At 36.2% G+C, this 22,933-nt stretch overlaps 5 protein-coding genes across 6 annotated transcripts; 4 read left to right on the top strand and 1 right to left on the bottom strand.

Moving 5' to 3' along the window:
* Nucleotides 1–723: 723 nt before the first annotated feature.
* LOC119641764 (gametogenetin-binding protein 2-like) lies at nt 724–4,925 on the top strand. 2 transcript variants are annotated; one of them, XM_038040601.1, is made up of 5 exons: nt 724–1,013; nt 2,595–3,161; nt 3,219–3,397; nt 3,452–4,568; nt 4,652–4,925. In XM_038040601.1, exons 1-5 carry the CDS (start codon nt 915–917, stop codon nt 4,835–4,837), a joined length of 2,148 nt encoding a protein of 715 aa, XP_037896529.1. In that variant the 5' UTR covers nt 724–914; the 3' UTR covers nt 4,838–4,925. The 2 variants fall into 2 exon arrangements, with proteins under 2 accessions (XP_037896529.1, XP_037896530.1); XM_038040602.1 differs by having other exon boundaries at nt 726–1,013; nt 3,473–4,568.
* A 79-nt stretch (nt 4,926–5,004) lies between these two features.
* LOC119641767 (mediator of RNA polymerase II transcription subunit 27) lies at nt 5,005–19,517 on the bottom strand. The gene is made up of 7 exons (XM_038040605.1): nt 19,443–19,517; nt 6,693–6,964; nt 6,484–6,628; nt 6,298–6,422; nt 5,612–5,699; nt 5,325–5,540; nt 5,005–5,269 (listed from the first exon to the last, which is right to left on the bottom strand). Exons 2-7 carry the CDS (start codon nt 6,857–6,859, stop codon nt 5,135–5,137), a joined length of 876 nt encoding a protein of 291 aa, XP_037896533.1. The 5' UTR covers nt 6,860–6,964; nt 19,443–19,517; the 3' UTR covers nt 5,005–5,134.
* On the top strand, nt 7,139–8,597 carry LOC119641766 (RNA 3'-terminal phosphate cyclase). The gene is made up of 3 exons (XM_038040604.1): nt 7,139–7,175; nt 7,233–7,490; nt 7,551–8,597. Exons 2-3 carry the CDS (start codon nt 7,396–7,398, stop codon nt 8,533–8,535), a joined length of 1,080 nt encoding a protein of 359 aa, XP_037896532.1. The 5' UTR covers nt 7,139–7,175; nt 7,233–7,395; the 3' UTR covers nt 8,536–8,597.
* Nucleotides 9,714–12,206, top strand: LOC119641765 (guanine nucleotide-binding protein-like 3 homolog). The gene is made up of 6 exons (XM_038040603.1): nt 9,714–9,808; nt 9,877–10,226; nt 10,489–11,024; nt 11,084–11,340; nt 11,407–11,817; nt 11,884–12,206. Exons 1-6 carry the CDS (start codon nt 9,787–9,789, stop codon nt 12,051–12,053), a joined length of 1,746 nt encoding a protein of 581 aa, XP_037896531.1. The 5' UTR covers nt 9,714–9,786; the 3' UTR covers nt 12,054–12,206.
* Nucleotides 13,250–19,641, top strand: LOC119641695 (protein sneaky). The gene is made up of 11 exons (XM_038040482.1): nt 13,250–13,481; nt 13,550–13,669; nt 13,776–14,044; nt 15,941–16,359; nt 16,666–16,787; nt 16,856–16,986; nt 17,046–17,264; nt 17,917–18,044; nt 18,110–18,353; nt 18,419–18,509; nt 19,481–19,641. Exons 1-11 carry the CDS (start codon nt 13,250–13,252, stop codon nt 19,639–19,641), a joined length of 2,136 nt encoding a protein of 711 aa, XP_037896410.1.
* Nucleotides 19,642–22,933: the final 3,292 nt, after the last annotated feature.

Here is a 22,933-nt window from a genome sequence, read left to right as displayed (position 1 = left end):
CATTACATATATATAAACTTGTCTATGTACACGCCTTGTACAATAAAAGTACGCATTCGACACTATCATAGAATGAAAATATGCTAGATATCCTTCAAATTGAACAACTTATAAGAACGAAACCAATTAGTAAAATGCTCCGTTCTAGCTCGCAAAAATAACTGGCAGCACAGCTGCAATGCTTACCAATCTACTTTAAGGGGGTTCACACAATGAAGCTGCGCTTATATACTCACGTCAAAGTGAGAAATTAATTTATTAATTATTAATATATGAATTAAATTTATCGCCCCGGTTCGGAAATATTAAACGTAGCCTAAATGTGTTTTCACCTTACGACTAAGCCTAAATTAAAAATATACGTTTGCGTTTAATTTGCACAATATTTAAGTAAATGAAAATTAAAAAACCGGCTGAGAGTTTTGTTCGTATTTTATTTGCTTCAGAATTTATATTAATTGTAGTAACATAGAATGGTGTAGTGTTAGGATTTTGTATTTTTCTTTTTATTTTATTAATTAATTGTTTTATTTAATTAATTAGTGATAGCGCACTGGGAATAAAAAACCCTTTTCTCAAAAGAAATGTTACAGTTTTCTAAAAGAAAGTTTCATCGGTTCACAAAACATTTGGCAAGCCAGATGCTCAAGATGTTAAATTTAAGGATACATTCGTCAACTCTATTTATAATAAAAACAATATCACTGGCAATATTGGTAACTTGAGTATGTGTATGTAAAAGTGAAAAGAAAAAATTTTGCTAAACGACGACGAAGTCAAGTTTGTCAAATTTCACATCGGTTTTCTTCATTGAAAGGAAAAAAGAAATACTTGAAAAGTCTTTAATTGTTAAAAAGAAATCCTGAACGCTTTACCAACCGGGACTGACAGAATTTTTGCTGTTTTTTCTAAACATGGCGCGTTTAACTAACGTATATAGAACGGAAGAACTCCGTTATGTGAACATCGGCAAAAGGCAACTTCCAGTTAACGCAGGAGATGATAATCTAATGGTGAGATTTTACGTAAAATTCATCATAATTCTGTAGTTATCATCAAGACAAGGAGATTAGCAAAATGATCGAAAAGTTATTTAAAAAGTCTATTTAATACGCATTATTATCGATATAATTACGTACATATATATATGTGTGAAAAGCATCGTGCACTGTTTCAAGTTAAAGAAGGGAATAATTTGATGTTGCCATTATCGCTTATATATGCTCTCGAAAGAAATAATTCTTATTGAAAGTGTTGGTCTTTTTATCGACAAAAATTATATATATCTTATCCATAGTTTAAATTACTATAACAAATATATGCCTTGACCATAAAACACCATTAAATGCAATGGCAGCAGTGCGAACGCGAGTAACGCCTACAGTAACATAATTTTTCATTGCATTAAGGGAAAATTAATTAATAGGAAATTTTCCTTTTATTGTAGCTCCTGTTAATTATTATTATAAGTTAATCGTCAAATATCTACAATTGAAAAATATTATAACGACTTATCTTCTATTCAGAGGCCTTTGGAAAACAGGTTTACAAAACAAATGTAATTACAGCATAGACAATATGTTAAAATATTGTTTTTAATCAAAGTTTTCTGCAGCGCCACTTGCGACTCTGCTTCTCACGTCTTCCCAAAATGAAAACTAATGTATTTATTAAACAAATGCATTTATGGCATTTTCATCTGATATACGAAGTTCAAGCGTAATTTGCCCACTTTTTCATCTAGAATATGGATGACTTTCTAGTCAATTTCCTTTCCATATTATTTCTCATATTTGCTTCGAGTCGCGTTTAGCTACTATATGAAGATGCACGCTGTGTTCTATGCGTGAAGCAGCCGGGCACTGATGATTAAACATTGTGAACATTTTAATGTTTTAATCCGATCAGAGTTTTCGTTGTTTGATAGATAATTCATTATCTATTTTTCTTCTAGTTTGCTATCAGATGACGTGTTAACATTTTTATGCTTTTCTAATGAAGGCGTCGTGTTTGGTAAGGAATTGAAATAAGTGCAGTCGCTGAGGTCGGATTGTGGATAATTAACAGGATTGTTAGGCAATTGATTGACAATACCATTCAATGAGGTAGAGAAGATTTCAATTTTTGCTCGACGATTTCATTCATTACCCCGGTCCAAATATACCGCTTTGTTACCTTCTTCATATTCCACCGACATCACAACTGTGTCTTAAATATCGTCCACTTAATTCCTAATGAATATAACGACGACCTTCTTAAGAGGAGAGTACAATCAATAAAGAAGCTACTACTATTACTGTGCTACTGCCTTACGTGGGTTAGTGTAAGAAATTTTATTATTCTGGAAGATCAAAAAGGAATTTTTTTTAGACATAAGGAATAAATCGAATCATAAACTGAATGTCCGAAAAAACGAAAACAAGGAGTCGCCAGTCATTGTTTTGCTCGTGAATTAATTAGTTAAGGGTTAAGTATGGGACTGTATTTGAACATGACAAGGTATTCTAAAGCTTTGAAATGGGGCGAGCAAATGCACTCTTAAGTTCTGTTATACGTATGCATTTCTTCATTGATTTATGTAACTTTTTTTGCAGATGTTAATGGATCTGAATAGTAAAGGTCTTTGCATTGATTGTCCTCATATACGTGGAAAAGAATTGGAAGAGTTTACACGTAAATTTAATTTGCTTACAAACGAAGAATTGCGTCAATCATTGGAAATTAACAGCACCACTTTCGTATCGGTTTTAAACCAAAGTGTTCAATGTGTTGGTTGTCGTAGACGGGTGGAACGGCTCTTCTATCAATTGACGCTTTCCGGACATCCCACTCTAGATCCACTGATTTTGAAAAATTCGTGCATTTTAACTGTAACTGATGAGAAAATGAAAACTCCTCAAGCTCTGGGCACCTTACTGTACCGTCACCATGAGATTCTGAATAATCTGCTGGAGAGTAAATTGCGTAACAAGACGCGTTGTGCACTGCACTCATTGGATGCGTTTCGATCGAAACCATTTTCGGAGTCTTGGCGGGAAGTTTGGTCATCGATGAAACATAATTGCCGTGATGAGTTAGCAGTAATAGAGACTAAGGAATTGCATGAAGTGTTGGATAATTACTTGAAAAAGCACAAATTCTGCACTGGCTGTCGTACTAAAGTAGGTTTTTTTTTGTAATGTTTGGTCATGTTTTCATTTATAAACCTCAACACGCAGATCGAGAAGGCCTACAAGATTTTAGTGGGTGAAACACGGACGAAAGAGAAAGGCTATGTAGCTGCTCTTTACTCAAACATAAAAAGATGCCAACCCGAAAAGCATATACATGTGTTTACGAATAAAATTGATTTTCTTGATGCTCTCATAAGGCGAGCTGAACCTGAAGTCAATGGCAGGTAAGCTTGTAAGATTTAGATAGTATCTTCAAGAGGTTTATAAATAAGTTTAAGCGTAATTCGTCCAATTCACAGTTATTCAAAGTTACGTGAACGTCATGCTAAGACATTGGAAATTGCTCAAGAGGAAGTGTTGACCTGTGTAGGCATGATTATGTATGAAAGACTACGTCGGGCTTATGTTAGTCTGCGTGAAGAAGAGCGAGCTTGTCAACTTCTAGCGGCTGTGGGCGTTCATGCGCTCTGCCGTAGTTTTGATATGTTTGTGGAAAAAAAACAAGGAATCAGTAATTTAGAGCTGCTTTATCAAGAGATTAGTCGAGCTGAAAAAGCTAAAGAGCATAAACGCGAGCAAAAGAAACTGAAGAAAAAGAAGAAGAAGAATGAGAAAAAGAATTCCCATCGTTTATGTGAACATGCAGATGCCAATTCTGAGGAAGCACAGGAGCACAATGCCACCGATGACGAAGATGTAAATGAACTCGATGACGAGAACGTTGATGTTGAGATCGATGATGTCGATACGGCCATGGCAGATGAGGTGGAATATGATACTGAACTGGAAAAGATAAAAGACGGAAACGAAAACAATGAATTGCGCGATACGGTAGCAGGTTGTGATCAAGTGGAATCTTATCGTCATTCTTCCACACCCGGCCAACAAGTATTCGGACAGCAAAAGAAGAAGAAACAAAAGCAAAAACAGAAACAGAAAAACATCCAGAGCAAAATATCGATAAATAACAACAATGATATTACCACCAACAATAGCAACATGAAAGCGATTAAAAACGAAAAATCTCAATCGGAGCAAACAATGTCTAAGAGGCCCTCGAATCCTGTGTCAAGCATCAATTGTGACGATTGCCATTCTCCCTCCTCGGAGTGTCCTTGCGAAAGCGACGTTAAAGATTCGGGATACGGGAGTGAGCCCCTGTCCCAAGGAAACTCGTGCACTTCCAGTGTAGTTTGTTCTGCTGAAGATACGTCGGAAGGTTCCGAAGTCTCTTGTTCAGATGGTTTCTGCAACCACGAATCTAACGCTGTTGTAAATGAACTCGATGAAGACGATCATTCAATTGGGAGTCACGGTTGTACTATCACAGGTGATAGATTCAACTTTTGCATGCAGCAGAAATACTTGAATCCATTGAGTTTGCAGCAGATGTTGGTAGGTTTTGTTAATTTGCCAAATTTTTGCTTAATATAATGTAACGCATGTGGTATATACCTAACAATTTCTTTTGCTTCTAGAATGATGTCGCTGGTTACGAAGAAAATGAAGAAAGTCACATTCCCGAAGATGTGGTGCTAAAATATCAATGCCAGCGTGAAAAGGTGCAACAACAACGCCTCCAATTGCGCGAAACGTTACGTGAAAATTTCGCACGCCTTTGCATGCAACATCGACGAGCAGCCACCAGTGGTTCTAAACAATAAACATTAAATCGCTACATGACGAGCGTAAATTTTCATTATTAACAAAAAAAAAAAAAAGGAGCTGGAGAAAAATCATAATTATTGCAATGCAAACTTGAAAAGGCTACACAACAACATTAAAATGAGCGAATCGAATCCATCATGTCTGAATAAATAAATGATGAATGTAATGTGTTATTGAAGATACTTTATTCTTTGCGAATTGATCGATTTATGTTTCTTATGTTAAATATACACAAAAATGGGAAAATATGTTAAAAAAAAAAAAAAAAGAAAGTCTGTTTTGAATTTTAAAGCTTAGTTTTTGCATTCTTCATGGTAAGGCTCTAAAGTTCTTAAATCACGCCATGTTGGCGGAAGACCGTTGGCTAAGAACTTCCCGCAACGTTTGCAAGGTTCCACAAACAGTCTGCTATAACTGTGAAACCATGCCTATAAATAACGGAAAATAACTCAGCATCTCTCATATATAGGAGAAGTCAATTACCATATAACTTTTTATCGCTAAATCCGGTAAAGTAGGCGAGAAGAAATGTAACATAGCTGCTTGTGTATTTTCTTGAACTTTGCGAAAAACGGCATAGCGCGATTCAGCGAAGAGATCGTCAAAATCAATATGTTCATCAAAGCCCTTGACGGAGACCCATTCGATTAGTACCCCCTTGCAAACCAAAGCTGCTTTCAGCACATGGCTTATAGTGATCTACAAAAGGGTCAAAACCACCAAGCAGGCCACACATAGGAACAAGTACACAAAAATAAACGTTTACTCACCACAACAACTGCACTTGAACCAAATGGACGACAAACTTTGTAGGTAGTGTTTGGATGACTCATTTCACTAAATAAATTGTCCGTATGACTTTTTTGTTTTGCATGCGTAAGACAAAAGATGATGATATAGTGACATATATGAATCAAAAGTAAATTTACAATTTGTATTTACACGCGAGGGCCTTAAGATGCCATCATGACTCGGTCACACTAAATATTCCTAGACTAGAAACTGCCCACTTAATGGCGCCTGAGTAACTTCAAACCTGTGCAATGTTTGCGTTCTTTAACATTATTAAAAATCAGCTCATGATGATTTATCATTAACTAAAGTGTTAAACTATGTGATTTCAGCGACTACAACTTACAAATTTAACAATGTTGTTCTAGATACAAAAGTCAAAAAGCAAAGCAGCAATCCATTCTATTAAGAGCAAAAATATATCGGTATTAACTTGAATGCGGAATGAATTGACTGGTACGTTGACAAAGTTTACAGTGCAATCTTCACGTTTAGGTCTTAAGCCTGTAAAAATATATATCCCTTTCTCATCCAAATCCTTTAAAATTTCTTAAAACATTTTTGCTCCTTTGTCTAGCTTTAAGTCAGCACTAATAAAAAAAAAGCCAAATGGACGCGTAAAGAAGTAGTTTTTCTACCCAGTTGTGGCGTTAGATAAACTTACTCTGGATCAGGTGTATTACAAGTGGAACATTGGACACGTCCCCTTTTTTGTGAATTATAAATATATGAACGACGTAAGCTGTTCACATTCAGGTTATTGTAAGCTAACAAGCTATGATCATGCACCTATAAAGAACAAAACTGGTTTTATTCCCCTAAAAAACGAATCCGCAAGATAATACGATACTTTGTCGATCCATTTGTAGCTATTAACCAGTTGCGAATATAAGGCTTGCCGATCCTGTGTAGTTTCTTGGGCCAAATAAGTAGTATTACCCAAGTAATACGGGGCTGGTGGCACTTGCAAACTATTTATTATACCTTCCAATTCCCTGCGGAGTACGGAGTGATTGTTAACATTGATTTGACGAAATCGAACATAAAGAAATATTTTACTTTATTTGATGATTGATATCACTAAAGTTTTCCTGAAACTCTAACAAGAATTTCGCATTGTTTTCTTCATTCTGCTCTGGACTGCCATCGGCCAATTTTTCAAAGCATTGACGCACACTGGATCGGAGGTTTCTTACAGCTCCTAAAGTAAAATTCAATTTTTCCATGTTTCCAGGTATGAATGAAAAAACTTATCGTTTTTTCTTGTTTACAATGAAACAGCGTTTAAGATGTTGACGATTTCCTTATGCCCAAGCAAAAAGCACGAAAGACTGAAATAAATACAATTTCAAATGTAAATAAATAATTCCGATGGGCGTAGTTGCCAATCTGTTTTCGAAAAGTGGTCGTTTACGTTTAATGGGGGGATGAATGTAAACTTAACGAAGCAAAATCAGTAAATTTATTGCAAAGAAATTTTTGCTAGCACATTAAAAATAGAATAAAATAATAAATAGGAATAAAAATATAATTTATAAAAAGGTAAATAAATTTTTAAAATATAAGGGTTTCTCTCTCAAGGATTCACATGCTTTTTAGGAAATCAACGATGCTCCATCTGACTAGTGGACGATCCTTTTGATCCACTTGTTATTGAACAGCAGTAAAACAAAATTCCCAACACTTAAATAGACTATGAAGACAATTGGGAGCATTGCCTCTTCTTGTTGACTTTAATTGAACAGATAACAACACATAAGGAATGTCAGGACCAAATAGTATTTTGGAAATTGATGGCAAATATCTGGAAGGTGGTGGACAAATCTTAAGAAACGCCTTAAGCTTTAGTTGCATATTGTATGAAATTTTGACTTTCTCTGTTAGGAATATTTTAGATTAATTTGTACTTTATTTAAGGCGGCGACCTGTCCGCATTGTAAATATTCGTGCGAATCGCCCTAATCCTGGTTTATCTAATCAACATTTATTTGGTTTGAATTTGTTGGTGGATATTACTGGGGCTCAAGTGAAAGGCAATTCCATTAAATCCACAGAAGTAGAAATTTGCCCTGGGAAAATTAAAGCCGGAAATTATTATGTTAATACAAAAACTGCTGCCAGTATATCGCTTGTATTGCAAAGTGCCCTTCCAGTGCTTATATTTGGAGCAGCCCCTTCACAACTAGAATTAGTTGGTGGTACTAATGTGGGCATGGCGCCACAAGTAGACTTTATGACTGAGGTACTTCGTCCTAATTTGGAGAAATTTGGTGTTACATTTGATTTTGATCTAATACGACGAGGTTATTATCCGCGAGGAGGCGGCTGTTGTAAGGTACAAGTTCCAGCTATAAAATTTATTAAATCGGCTTCTGTGGTGAATTTTGGTAAATTACATGAGATTCGTGGTTGGTGTTTTGTGGCTGGCAACTTGCCAGAGCGCTTAGCCGGTGCGATGCAACAATCTGTTGCTTTAGAATTACAAAAATTGAACTGTCGGCTTTTAAATATTGAGGCCTACAAAGAATCGCCTGATGTGGCTAAAGATAATGGTTCGGGAGTTATTTTGCTTGGTTTAACGTCGGAAAATTGCACTTTAGGCGTTTCGAAACTAGGCGAAAAGAAAATTGATGCCGAGAAAATGGGTTCTGATGCTGGTCGCAATTTATGCAATCTCCTTTTAAGTGAAACCTGTGTGGATGAGTACGTTCAAGACCAACTTATTATTTACATGGCCTTAGCCAAGGGAAACTCGCAAATAAAAACCTTACCCCTGACTGATCATACACGCACTGCAATATATGTGGCCGAGAAAATGACTGGTGTGCATTTTGTTATCGAACCGCAAGGTAAGCATGTCTTATTATCCTGCACAGGAATTGGTTATGAAAACCAAAATTGAAAATTCATGTAAGAACAAAACAATATTACATGTAAATACATAAAAATGTCCAGCACATAATTATTACGTAGTTTTAATTCGTTTGAAGTGTGTAATAATCATCGTATGTGATAAAAAGTAAAAATGTTTTAGATTAGATTATTCGTCATTATATGTTGAGTGCAGCCGCTTTTGAAATTTGGAAAAATATTGGCGTTGTTTACGGTTTTCCCAACATAAATGCAGATCCAGTTTGATAATTGATGCGAATCAAGTAAGAGTTTTTCGCAATGTAAGGCGGCGGAGGGGCAGGAGAGGTAGTCGCCGCGAAGGGAGGGGGGGAGTCGCCGTAAGAGAGGGGGAAGGAGCTCACGAGGCCCCCGAACGGACAGACGTCCATACAACACACTATAATTTGTAAGCACTACTATTCATAATTTTTAATACACACATACCGTATAGAAAAAAATGCTTTTATAAAGAAGATCCCTATAGAGATTCGAATAGCTGTTGTGGTATAGGTTATTCGTAATTGCTCTTACTCAGTTGCTTGTCAGCCCCTACGTACCGCATTGGTAACAAATACAATCCTTCGGCAAGTATCCCATAATTTCACATTACAATTGCGATTACTGTCGTTAGTTACTTAATGAGTCGATAAATAATGTAATTGCCACTACAACGGTGGCCATTACAATATTTTTTTTTTTTTTTTTGGTATGTTGAATGGAGATAGACCAAACCAATAGATTTGTGGCTTACATGTCCAGATAATAAACTGTCGTAATTTTTGGTCACAATTATGTACAAAACGTAACAAAAAAAAGAGCGGCCGGAATAACTGGAGCCAGCATGTTAAGTGTAATTGTGTGTGTGTAATTGTGCTTGTTGTTTTCTTGAAAGTCAAGCAGTCCATTACAATAATGAACGAAAAAATTTTTACTTAGCTCCGAGCGTTATTCAAAGAAATAAACATAAATTGATAAATGAGAAATCAATGAAAAAAAAAACAGATAAATGAGAAATCAATGAAGAAAAAAAAGATAAGAAATTGATTATAAATGAAGAGAAATGAACCTGGGCACGCCCAAATTTGTTTGTTTGTAAATTGATAACGAACCTGGGCACGACTATGTATCAAAGGTAGTCTCTTCTTCAATTGGAGATTTTGTGAACGTTTTTTTAACTATTTCTATTTTTTGGCAACACTAGACATTTTTTTAGAACTTCTTCACGTGTTTAACTAAAGTAAATTTTGTAAATTAATGAAGCATGGCATTAAAGCGTTTAAAAAGTAAATATTTTAATTTGCAAAGTCAAAAAGGAACTTTAATTTATTATTGTTTGGATACATTTACTTAGCGAAGAAATCGAAAAGGATAACGGGCCGTTTGAAGCATAAAATTGAAAAAAAGGTTCGTGAGCACAACAGAAAAGTGCGTCGTGAAGCTAAAAAGAATCCCATCAAGAAAGGAAGCAAAAAGCAGAAACTCATTCAAATTCCCAACATTTGTCCATTCAAAGAGGACATACTTAAAGAAGTCGAAGAAGCTAAAAAGCGCAAGGAAGAAGAGCGGAAGAGAAAACGGGAGGAATTTAAAAGGGAGAAAGAACAGCATAAATTTAAGAGCTTGGAAGCTTTAGTAAATAACGCGGATGAACGAGACACAGTATATTCAATAATACACGAAAATGAAACAAAGGAAGGAGAGGTATGTCCGATTTTAATTCTAAAATCCAGGAAATCCATGGTCTAGCACTTCATTTCATAGCTGAAAAGTTCCTTTTAAAAACTGAAATGAACATCTGCTACAATCAGCAGATGCTTAAGTGATTGTTTTGTGGGTATAATAATGACTTTAATTTCTCATTTTAACAGAATATTGACTTCGATTTCTCGTTTTAACAGAATCTTAGCATCGATTTCTCGTTTTGATATAAAAATTTTTAATTTACTTTTTACTAAACTTGCAGGAAAAATATAAAAATGTAAGCGACAAAGAGCAATCCCTAAAGCAGTACTTTAAAGAATTCAAAAAAGTTTTGGAAAATGCTGACGTTGTTCTGGAAGTTGTCGATGCTCGTGATCCCTTGGGAACTCGCTGTAGTGAAGTGCAACGTGCGGTAAGGGCGGCTCCTGGTAATAAGAGATTGGTGCTGATTCTTAATAAAGCTGATCTAGTACCGAAGGAGAATCTGAGCAATTGGTTAAAGTATTTTAGACGGCTCGGTCCAGTTACAGCGTTTAAGGCTTCAACTCAAGATCAAAACTCGAAATTAGGGCGCCGTAAGTTCAAACAAATGTGCACTGACAAAGCTATGCAGGGTTCAATATGCCTGGGAGCTGAGCTGCTTATGTCCATGCTGGGTAATTATTGTCGGAATAAGGGTATTAAAACTTCCATAAAAGTGGGTGTGGTTGGGATACCTAACGTAGGCAAAAGTTCAATTATCAACTCTTTGATTCGGGGAAAATCTTGCTCCGTTGGATCTACACCGGGTATAACAAGGTTGGTCGATAAAGAAATATTTTTTTAAAAATCTTGAAGATTCGTATTTCGTACATTAGAGCTATGCAGGAAGTAGCGCTGGACTCGAAAATCACTCTTATCGATTGCCCTGGAATCGTGTTTACTAACAATCTTAAAAGTGAGAACGTACCGGCTGTATTGAAGAACGCTCAACGTGTAGGTGATGTAAAAGATCCCTTCACTGCAGCCGAAAGTATTTTGAAACGGGCCAGCAAGGAATTTTTTTGCAAATTATATGATATCACTGAATATGAAACTTTTGAAGAATTTTTTGCGAAAAAAGCTGTGCGCATGGGTATATAGATCCAGAAGACTTCTCTTTAGACACATCACATATATTGATGTTTGATTTTTATAATAGGGAAACTCATGAAAAAGGGGGTACCTGATGTGTTGGCCGCAGCGCGTAGTATTTTGAATGATTGGAACACCGGAAAAATTAAATATTGCACTGAGCCACCTGAGGAGAAATTCGATGATCCACACGTCAGTGCAGCTATTGTTCACGAAGATGCTCTTGTATTTAACGTTGACGGTTTTGAAGCTATGGAAACTGAGATTCTTAATAAATTCGACGTGAAAGAGCAAGATGTCATGAAAGTCGATAGTACTGGACCAGTTGAAAGCAAAATCCGCGAATGTGGCGTAGAAGATGATAAGGAAGAATATAACGCCGTTATTAATGAAACGAACGTATCAAATAAGAGACGGAAAAGTAATTTAGAAGAAAACGTGGCAACTCAACAACAAGAATCCACAAAGAATTTGGAGGGTGAGTCATTGTTTTGCTTTTGAAAATATTGTAGACAAAATATTCATTTTTCGTTTCTTTCTATAGGTAATCAAACCTTGAATAAAAGTATGAAGCAACAAATGAAGAAACGCAAAAAACAAAGCGCTCGTAACGAAAAGAAAGTGAACAATATAGCTCAAGTACTAGATGGCTTCACCTTAAATGCTTCGAATGATGAAAAGTACGATTTTGATACAGATTACGTGATTGAATAAAGGACTTTTAGCGGATTTTATAAATTCTTGAGAACATACACATGGCTTTACTAGAAATATACATGACCTCATAGAACAAATGCGTATTTATTTTAAGGTTTTTAGCGAATGTTATAAATTTTTTTATAAGTAAGGAAGTGGCCAAGTTTTTAATTTGTGCAACTTCAGATAATAGTCTCCTTTTTTTGTAAACACCTGCAGCTAAGACAATTCTAAATATTTTTAATCACCGAATCAGCTGGCATGTATAAAACAACGCGCTTGTATGTGCGTTAGTATCAAATGCCTTCAAGTCGACAAATGCGCTTTAGAAACGTCCATTTCCTTCCCATGGAAATTTGTCTTTTAGACCATTCTTTAAAGAGAATGGGAGAATAGGAGAACTATATTTTTCCGACGCTGTTATTTGAAGTTTGGATGCTATCAGAGTGTTTGTAAATAAAATGGGCTAAACGAAACATGAAAATTCTTTTTTTTTTTGGCTGTGCGGATGATGGGATGTTATAAGTAAAATAAATACAGCATCCCATTGCCCTCGTAGGTTAGCATCAATGGTCCATGGATTGGATAAAGGACGACAGTTGCGAAGTATATCTAAAATTATAAAAGCAGTGGGTGACTACCACCATGTTAGGTCAGCCCGATTGTTAAATACTCTACGACAGCTAGTCCAATACACTTGTTTAAGTTCCATTTCTTGTTGGCCTGTTTCTTTTTCAATAAATCTTTTTTAATTTTTAAGGACTTACATTGTGTTTATAGATTTTGTAAAAATTTACAAACCCAAGCAAAATCGGGAAATGTCTTACAAATGCTGACTGACGTCGAATGTTATACAAATAGAAAAATCTGCAGAAAAGCCCAGAAGAAAGTACAGAATCTTCGGTCGAAACGATCCGCGCCGCGTCCATGTACACGTTGCACTTGTTGACCACAATAATTCTCATAACCAGCTAAGATAATTATGGTTGTATTTCGTCCTACATAAGAAAACAAGAACTTATGTAAAAATACAGATCCAGTGGTTAGGGATTGTATGTGCATTCAAAATTCAACTGTACTACGAAATCTGGTAACCGAAAACTTGCGACAGCGGTGTTGTAATATTGTTTTCAAAAATTAAAAACAATTTTCTACCGAATTAAAAAGCAATTTCTAAAAGTCTTGGATGTCTTACTTTATTCTGAGGCATAAAAATGTTTAATATCGTATCTAATAATTTTCGGGAATATTTGAAAAGACGCTATCGCCCGTTATATTGTATTTGGTATGGACGGCGCAAGGACACGTGGAGAAAAACTAGGTTTGCCATAAATTCTGTGGCTGGAATTCTAATCGCTTGGATAATATGCAAATTAGTCTTGATATCGTTTTCATTTTCCAAAAGAAATGAGGAACGTATTTTATGGTTGTCAATGGGTATTGTTGGTGTGTAAAACCAAAAATCAATAATTCTAAGCAAGAGCTTTTCAAAGATTACATTATTGTTATGTTAGGTCTGGGCTTTGTATTCACTGATGGCGTCAAGTGTATTACGTTATTGGTATTTGTAGCTCTTGTAGGCAAATCGGGTCGAAGTTATTTAAGGGCGCTATGTTTTGCTTACGTTATAGCAGGTAGGTTGGAAAGAAGTTTCTTCTGCAAGCCTGTTGTTGTGTGCACTATGTACATATATGTACGCTACGAGTGGAAGTTAAATGTTGGAAGCGGATTTTTTTTTAGGTCCTATTGAAAATTTAGCATCAAACGTGGGTGAGGTTGTACGTGTGTTCTCCTGTTCAACAATATTAACCTACAATTTGACTCGTACACGTTTTGATTTGATGACCAAGCCATTTCAGAGGACAGTCTATCACATGAAGGAAGATATTAAGGAAGTTCAGAATACATTCAATGATTTAAGGAATGTGACTAACGCTGTTCATCAGGAGATTATGGGAGAGGACCCGGTTACAACAACGCCGCCTTTATCACCGATTACCGTTGCTAACGTCAATCAAACATCATCAACAACAATATTTTCCAAGATGATGTTTACAACCAGTGCTCCGATAAATATTGGCCTAGAAAATGAGAGTTCGGGGAAAAACTTTAGCGCAATTGACACGGCGTTTTATACAACCTCAGATTCTCTAAACGATACTTTCCTGTTTCCTGCTACAACTTCCAAACCCGTTCAATTTACTTTAGTACCTGTGCCAGTTAACGAGAGCGATCCTTATTCAAATATAACGGCAATTATAGCTGGTTTACATTCGACTATAAAACCAATAAACACATCAGTACCGGCTTCTAGTACGGACTCTGTCCCGGTTGAATCCTCTAGTTTAAATTCAAGTGCAAGACCAATCAATATTCCCGCAACGAGTAACGACACGTCTTCGAAACCGATTCAAAACTCTTCGATTTCTGAGCCAAACAAATCTGATTCCCCTACTTCGAACTACGATGTACTTAAGCCCATCGCATCCGCTCCGTATTTACAACTTGGAAAAATATTAAAAAGCGGTAAATTTTCATTTGTTCCAAAAAAAAAAAATTACGCGCCGTACTCCCCAAAACCTATGAAGAACAAAATAGAACCATTTCGCAAGGGTAGTACAACTTTGAAACCAAGTCGTTTTTCTACAATTTTTAAAGGGCGTAATCATGCACCCTCGTTCTTAAAAGTAAAAACATTTTCATCAAATGAAGAAAATCGCCGCAAATCAGGAGGAAAGATCACAACCGAATCAATTCTCGCTACAGATAGAATTTACAGTCAAAAGCCGTTCTTATCAGTGGTAAATAAGGACAATGACGTAGATTCGTTTTTGAATCCCACTCAGTTTCCATCGTTTCTAACAGAAGATAATAATAAAATAAAACCTTTCACAACTTCGACAGATTTAGAGTTTTCCTCCCTTCCGAAAATAGTTGATGATTTGAATCCCTTCCTAAGTCCTACCCAGTTCCCTTTCTTTCTACTAAAAGATAAACCGCCAACAAGGCAAGCGAATGTTCCCGATACGACAGCGCAACCCAACATAATCTCATCAATCCCGAAAGAAAATGATGACCGAGATCAACTTGGAATTCCTCACCAATTCCATTTGTTGCCAATAAAGTGTAAGCTACCCGAAGACGAAGCAGATGCCTCGGATATACACGATGACAAGATGTCGAAATCGTTAAACATCTTTTCTCCTCCAAGAACTAATGGCGGTGGGGATTTTTTTGCAAATCCTATGTGGCTTCCTTTATTTCTTATAAAAAATAAACCCCTACAACAGATGGAAAGGGATCCGATCATGACTGTGGAAACGACTACGAAGCAAATCACATATTTCCCAGTTTCGAAAGGAAGCGATGATCTGGACTCTTTTGTAAACATAAATCAAGTACCTTCATTTCCAGCAAACGATAAAGCTATTGAAACAGAAGACCCCGTCTTAAGCGCTCAGTCTACCTCGAACGGGAGAAAATTCTCATTATTGTCTAAAGATGATGATGACTTTAATGAATTTTTAAATCCCACTCAGTTTCCTTTATTTGTTACGAAAAAAAAAACGGGAAAAAGATCGGATTCAGTTCGAGGTGCCTTGGAACCGAAGGATTTTTTTTTAAATCCCAAAAATGGACAGGGCCAGGAATCTTTCTTAAAACGAACTCATTATCTACAGCCATTAATGATCCCCGATACTTTGTCGAAACATTTTGTTAAACGAGATGTTCAATCTGATGCTGAATATTCTCAAGAGGATGATAATTATGATGACTTTTCAAATACCACTCAGTCGCCTTTGGTCCTTATGAAAGAAAAATTTGAAGAATCAGCGGGATTTGATTCAATTGCAAGTGTAGGAAGTGAATTTTCCACCCTTTCTGAAGATGAAAGTGATGTGAAGTCTTTCTCAAATCGCACTGAACCTCTGTCGAAGGGTTTTGTTGATTCAGGTCTTCTACCGAATGCTGAGTACACGCAAGAAAAGTATAAAAATAAAATGAAAAAGCGATGTATTCAACAGCTGGATAACGGTAAAGACCGCTGCCGTCAAACATTTGCCAATTCATTGCAGAGATGTCGTGATAAAATGCCATTTATATTGAAGACGCTTCTATGTTGGCCTTTCAAGGCCGATTTTATATGTAACATAAATTTCTTGGGTAATCCAGATAGTATTTGCGATCCTTCCGACGCGATTCCTAACAATTTTGGCGAAGCTTATGCGGATTTGGCCGATACTGAGAACAAACTCTATACAAACGGCTCAGATGTGTCAGTTAGCTATAAAGTGATCAGCTTGGAATCATCGCCGGAGTTACAGTGAGTACAAACGATGAATACAGTTAGTTGAAATAAACATGTTCGTCCGTGCGTCCATCGCGCTGATCATGACAAATCTTATATTTGTATAAAACTTTAAATTCATGCCTGCTATGAGTTGTAACGTTACACTTTGCTGGACTATTGTAGATTTAATTGTGAACGCCCACTTGCGCCCATTTCTAAGCTTAAAAGGCACGGTTGAATTTGCTTATGATATTATTTTGCATGAATATACTAGGATATATGAGACTCTGTGATTAAAAATATTTTAATTAGTTTGAAAAAATTGAAATTGAATTTCAGATCCGCTAAGGAAACAGCCGACGCCGTCATGCAGGAATTTAATCTTAAAAAACGCTTATTCAATGCGATTCTAAGACAACTTCAAAGGGTTCTAGCTTTTATGATATTACGAGTCTTATGGGGTAAGGTGATAGTGTGTGTAAAAAATTGCCAAAAAGTTAAAAACGAATAAATAAATTATTTATTACAGCCTGCGTACAATACCATAGCAAATACAAAAAAGACGTCGATTTCGACAACATATACGTAACTGAATATTTTAAACATGTGGACGAGAGAAGACTTAAGGAGGGCAAAAATCCATTATTGCCATTAAAAAAGGTTTCCAACCTAAGAGTGTCCCTTTATCGATAAACATGATAAGATATTTTTATTTGCAGTACGAGAGAAAGAATTTAGTTGACACTACTGAAGGATGGGGGCGCACCAAGGAAGAAAAACGAGATATTGGTTATCATTTATTTCAATTTTTTGTGGAAATATTTTCAGGATTCTTTTTTCTATTTCTTGATCATACTATCGTTGTCTTGTTGCAAATTGTGCGAGAACATTCGGAGATTCATTTCCTTCAAGAGGGGGAGCATACAATAAAATTTTATGTAAGTAAACGGTTTATATGTATTGCAGACAATACGATTAACGGTAAGACACCTACGTCATCGTTTAGTTTGTGATAGTTAGGAATATGTGTCACTTGTGTGAACTTTGGAGACAATCTTCACCTGCAGAAATCAATTAAAAATAAGTAAAAGTCTCTTTTCTGCCGGGCGATAGACGATAAACGATGGATAAGTCAAAAGTGAAGATATTTTATTTAACATCGAATATGTTGCCGGCTATTGAAAGGGGTGTGGCTCTTTACAAGACATTTAAAAATCAATAATAGTCACTTTTCTGCGAGCAAGTGAACGTAGAGGATTGATTCAAAGATCAAGGCATTCTGTTTAACATCGAAAATGTTGGCGGCTGTAGGAAGCCGTGCAGCGCTTTACATGACAGTTAAAAGAAGTGTGTGCTGACTGACGCTAGGCATAGCAAATTGACTTACAAGTTTTTGTTTAACAAACGTACTCACTTTTCTGGTACACATAGAAAATTGACTCAAACGTCAAGGTACTTTCTTTCTTTAAACATTGAATGTCTTGTCGGCCAAAGGAGGTGGTGTCATTCTTTGCTTGAGTAAAGAAGAAAAGATGTGTTCTAGAGTACTAGCTAGTCTTGACTTAGTTCTTTTTTTCTACTTCCCGAAAGATCGAAGGAAGTGGACTCATAGCAAGGCTTCTACGAACGACTATGCATAATTTTAATATGCATGAAACGGTCCATACCGAGCTTTCTAACAAACAGTGCCTGCCAAATCCAAATGTATTACCTAGCAGGTATCTATAAATATAATAAAAATTTCGGAGATTTATTTCATTTTTCTCGTAAATATCATTGACAGTTTCTACTATAAATTGTTCAGCCTGTACGCAATAATATTGATTCTTATCTATCAAAGCACGGCTTTTCTGCGCTTAAGACGTGCCACCTGTTCGTATTTCTATCGTAAACGCGAAAAAAACCGTGTTTTGTATCTATACAATACTTTGATGAAACAAAGAAGAATTTTAATTAAAACTATGATCAAAAAGGCAAAACTGAATTCAGTTAATCGACGCGTGCGCCAGCAAGCAAATTTGTTCCTGGTAACTACTCTCGATCTTTTAACGATTGCATAAAGTATTGAAGGAAAACAAAAAACCTATTTTAGAAACTTCGTTTCATGTATCCGAGGTACTTTGGATGGTTGAAAAAGTTTAAAGTTGGACGACGTAAATGTGTTATATGTGACGAATTTGAAGGTAAAGAAAATTTATTAAAATTTCAATTTGCATTCGATGCATGGGATTTTGTCTCTTTTATGAAGTTTGGAGTTCGTAAAAAATTAGGATGAACATATAACGTATGGCCGGAAAGCGATTCGCGCTCATTAAAAGTAACTGCGTTTGCACATTAACAAGCTGAAAAGTATTTGATATTTGGGACAGAATTTGTGGCAAGGGTTTAACGTGGGTTCCTGCCTGTAAGGCTTAACCCCACGGTGGCCCAAACCACTTTTTAAGCGTACTACGCCCCCTGGCGAGTTAGACAATCCCCACAGAGTAGGGGCCTAAACAGCACCAGAGTCCAGAATAGTTTATTGTGTATGGAACAATAAACCCCACTCTGGTGAATGGCGAGGCCTAGCTGCACTCAATTGTTCCATTTTAGCTAGGAACTCGCCAACCACAACCACCACGAGTACTCCCCGAAGGGCCGCACCCAGTAGTCAGGACTCAGTTGAAGTTTGGATATATAAAGTAACCGATGCATATAGGTGTAGAGATGCCTTGCCCAGGACGCCCACCGAATTGAGAACGATAGCTCTATTTAAGTGGCGGTTAATTGCAGTTCTTAATGTCCTCCACGTTTAAGAAGAATACCTTAGGTTCACTTTAATACCTCTTATGGCAGTATACAACCTCTGCGTTGAAAGGGTCTAATAATATATAATAAGCATTTGCATGCGCATTAAGTTAAAGATATATTCTTGCATGAAATAATCATGTTTATCCGCCAATCTGCTAATTTGTTCGTCCGTCTGTCCATGTTCGCAAAAACTATGATATATATAATCTCTTACCTTTCCCGCAACGAAGAGAGAAAGATTTTTCAATTCTGATCTAAATCTATTGACGTAAGGTGACGGATACTAAGCATTCACACAAATTGAATGAAAGACACTACTTACTTACTTATAAATTTTACTTTTTTTCCAATGTTTCCAATGTAGATCATAGCGTTGTAGTTTGTGGCAATCTGCAATGTGGAGTTTGTTATTGTCACGAATGTTGGAGCGACATGGATCGTGAATGTTTAGTTTGCAATGGCTTAATATCTCAAGATGTGATTATTAACTTTGAAGAATTCTTTGAAGAATTTATATTTGAGTAACGGAACTTGCCTAAAAGAAGACGGATAGTTATATTTTTATTATTATAATATCAGTTAATCTTTTCTTATTGACATTTTCATAACATTTGCATTATTTTTAATGTATTTATTTTAGAAAGCTCCGCCTGTAAACGCAAAGGCAAATATATTTACTTATGTTAGTAAACTATATAAAAGAAAAAAAAAAAAAAAGACTGCAATAGAAAGAAAATATCTTCTGTTTGAGCAAATCTTTGCAACTTGCTATCCTTGTTTTTAAAAACAAACAAATAAAAACACTATAGTGGGACGGGGCGCAGCATTAAACATCACTGTTCTCCTTCGTTTAATACAATTATTCACATAATGATTTTTCAACATAAAGCTTTATGTATGAGAAAAAGTGATCTGCTCCAAATCGGAAGAATTCATGCTTGAGTCAAAGCACATCGGTTCTTCGCGATAATTTCTCGAAAATTGCCTCCTGTAGGTTGAACACAAGAAAACGACATAGACAGAAGGACAGACAAGCCTACGAAAAGAATCGATCGAAAGACGGGTCTGTCCCAATTCTTTCCGAGCGTTGCATACATTCTCACAAATTTAATATGCTATTGCACCACAAGTGGTGTAGGGTATACAAACAAAAAAAATTGTAATCTAAGCTAATTTGAATTCAAGTATAAGAGGAAAAAAAAAGCATCAAGAAATTGTGCCTTGAGGAAAAAATGAATGAATGAACATCGCCAGAGGATGAATGTGTGAAGACTTCAGATATTCCATATCTACGAAAGTAATTTATTCAAGCGCTCCGTGGCTTTTTAATAGAAGATAAGAAGAACTTGATATCATGCACACACATCTTATTGTATCGAAAGAGTTGGACTCCTTATTGGTCGAAGGCAAAATAAAATGTGCGTCAGATTCCACCGGCTGCCACCCATCGTGGCATTATGGAAATCAATAATTTTCAATCTAAGCAGTAATAAGGGTGTAGTGCGTGTATACCTGATACGCTTATACTGAAATAGAATTTTACTTGTCCTTGCTTTGTGTAAATAAACCAGGTGAAGGAATTTGAGAATTTCTAGGTTACCGTAGCATTTGTTTAATAAGATATTAATTAGACTCGCATATGCATATATATGTGTAAAGTAATGTTCTCCTTTCGTCTTTAGTTCTCAAACATGAACTGAGTCATAAGTAACGAATGAATCACTCCATCAATTAGCAATAAATTCAGTGGCTCCAAAGTTAAATGTTTATTGTCACATTGCATAGCATAAGATTTCCTTTAACAAAACAAGTGACACTTAATCAGTAGATGTAGTCAAAGTGCTTTTGTATTTGCTTTCTTCCTTCAAGTTTTTATATATTGTTGACATTTGGATTTTTTCTTACGTGTGTAAGTAAATTTTCGTTGGCAGACTAACTCTAATAACAATAATAAACACATACACATTTACGTTTAAGCGTAGAAGATAACATCGTGGCCCCATTTTATTTATCGGTTGTATGACGACTGTCGTCACCCAATGAAAGCAAGCAGGCAGGCAGGCAAGCAAGCGAGCATGCACGTAAGTAATACGGTAAACTGGCAACAACTGATGTGCGTTGGTTTCTTTCTCTCTTCGAGTAAATGATTGCGCGCCATTTTTTATAGATTAAAGGATGCGAATAATAATAGTATAATAGTTGAAAAGGCGCCAAGTGCGTAACAAGTGGCGATTTTCGAAGATTTGTCGATTACATATACCGTTTGTAATTATATGTGTGTTTTGTAAATATTGCTTTTTTTTTTTTTTGATATGTTTCTTGCAACGGGGCAATGCAAACAGACAGAGGAAGAGATTGTTAGGTTTTCTTTGTCATCTTTCTCTGCCCTATGATTTCGTACTCACGCATACATATTTACATACGCAACCACAAATTGAAAGATATGTCTCGATTCCTTGCCCAGCCTGGCTGTCTATTGAAAGAGTATAAGAAATAGAGAGGCAAACAGGCGATAGTGTAACCCGTCAGGCGACAAGTAAGTCGCGACTTTCGAGCTTCGCGGAGACACACGTTTACTGCGTTTTTCACTATACGATAAGTCGAACGCTTGCGTTTGAACACAAGGAATTACATTAGAAATACAGTAATTTTATGGGTGGTGATGGTAGTGGTGGCGGTGGTGGTTTCCTATCACGCTTCCATATGGATATGATGTTGGCGACATTTGAAATCATGGATGAGGTGCATTCAAAAAATAATAAACTCCCCAAGTTTTTCCATTGTTTAAGCGAGACTGGTTAGAGCTTCGGACGCCGTCATTTTTTTGTTTTTTTTTTCTGTTTCGTTACTACTTTAAATGTGACAGAATACCTTCGTACATACATATACGCGTCCGTCGCCACTAATGCCGACAGCCAACTCAGAATTATGTCGCGTCAACATTTGAATTCAAAAGTCGCCCCAATTGTTTGTTTGACGCTGTTTATATTTGCAAAATATCCAATACTAGTGACAATGACTAGGTGTCGCTGACATTAGACTACCGTTAATAGACGAGGAATTATAATATAACCGACCGTTAAAAACCATTACTCTTGTTCTTCTCTCTCTTTTTCTTTCTTCTTGTTACTATTACGAAGCGTGCTATTCGTTTTTCCGCAATCGAAACTTTGGAGAACTAATTTTTAGGCGGGATAACATGATTGATGCGATTGCTTTAGAAAAATGCCTAACTGGACAGAATAGCGTGCCATACTAGGATTGAGCTATAGATTAGAACACTAAATGATCGAGTTTCGCAGTTTGCAAATTCTTGTTTCGCGTTGTAACTGCGTTATATTATGTCGTTAAAAGTACCCTACGCTTGCGTGAGCTCGGAGAGTTTCTCATTATCTGAACCAGATTGGGCTCGAAGCGAAAAGATCGCTATATGTTTAGAGTTCATGTAGCATAAGCTTCTAGACAATTATGAAGAAAACGTATGACATTACAAACGAGAGAACTCCAAAAAAAAAAAAAAAACTACAGAAGATCATCAAACAAAGCGTTGCGCTTGTGTTATTTGCAGTAACAAGTTATCATGTTTGTGTTTGCGCGTGATTTTCGATACGGTTCACAATTTGTAGACAGGCCAATATCCTGCTGTTCGATATCCATACGTTTCCCTCTCCTTTAGTTGAGCTAAGACCGGGGTTCGTATTTGACAAAAGATTCCTAATTTAATATTAATATGTTTCGAAAGCGTGGAGAGAAGACGCCATTAAATCAAAATTTGTGCGTTTTCAAGAAAACAAAGCGTATATGAAGTAGACAGTAT

This window comes from Glossina fuscipes, unplaced genomic scaffold (assembly GCF_014805625.2).
Source record: "Glossina fuscipes isolate IAEA_lab_2018 unplaced genomic scaffold, Yale_Gfus_2 174, whole genome shotgun sequence".
Lineage (NCBI taxonomy): Eukaryota > Metazoa > Arthropoda > Insecta > Diptera > Glossinidae > Glossina > Glossina fuscipes.
The sequence above is the reverse complement of the archived record's forward strand: the minus strand, read 5'-3'. Positions and strand labels throughout refer to the sequence as shown.

Bases quoted from the DNA above. Each gene is read 5' to 3' on its own strand.
- LOC119641764 (XM_038040601.1), top strand. From the start codon at position 915: ATGGCGCGTTTAACTAACGTATATAGAACGGAAGAACTCCGTTATGTG. The intron at 1,014-2,594 runs GTGAGATTTTAC...CTTTTTTTGCAG, and splicing joins CAGGAGATGATAATCTAATG to ATGTTAATGGATCTGAATAG. The intron at 3,162-3,218 runs GTAGGTTTTTTT...CTCAACACGCAG, and splicing joins GCACTGGCTGTCGTACTAAA to ATCGAGAAGGCCTACAAGAT.
- LOC119641767 (XM_038040605.1), bottom strand. From the start codon at position 6,859: ATGGAAAAATTGAATTTTACTTTAGGAGCTGTAAGAAACCTCCGATCC. The intron at 5,541-5,611 runs GTGAGTAAACGT...ACCCTTTTGTAG, and splicing joins GTTCAAGTGCAGTTGTTGTG to ATCACTATAAGCCATGTGCT. The intron at 5,270-5,324 runs GTAATTGACTTC...CGTTATTTATAG, and splicing joins TAGCGATAAAAAGTTATATG to GCATGGTTTCACAGTTATAG.
- LOC119641766 (XM_038040604.1), top strand. From the start codon at position 7,396: ATGTCAGGACCAAATAGTATTTTGGAAATTGATGGCAAATATCTGGAA. The intron at 7,491-7,550 runs GTATGAAATTTT...ACTTTATTTAAG, and splicing joins TTAAGCTTTAGTTGCATATT to GCGGCGACCTGTCCGCATTG.
- LOC119641765 (XM_038040603.1), top strand. From the start codon at position 9,787: ATGGCATTAAAGCGTTTAAAAA. The intron at 10,227-10,488 runs GTATGTCCGATT...CTAAACTTGCAG, and splicing joins ATGAAACAAAGGAAGGAGAG to GAAAAATATAAAAATGTAAG. The intron at 11,025-11,083 runs GTTGGTCGATAA...TTCGTACATTAG, and splicing joins TCTACACCGGGTATAACAAG to AGCTATGCAGGAAGTAGCGC.
- LOC119641695 (XM_038040482.1), top strand. From the start codon at position 13,250: ATGTTTAATATCGTATCTAATAATTTTCGGGAATATTTGAAAAGACGC. The intron at 13,482-13,549 runs GTGTGTAAAACC...TTGTTATGTTAG, and splicing joins GTTGTCAATGGGTATTGTTG to GTCTGGGCTTTGTATTCACT. The intron at 14,045-15,940 runs GTCAATCAAACA...AGTGATGTGAAG, and splicing joins CACCGATTACCGTTGCTAAC to TCTTTCTCAAATCGCACTGA.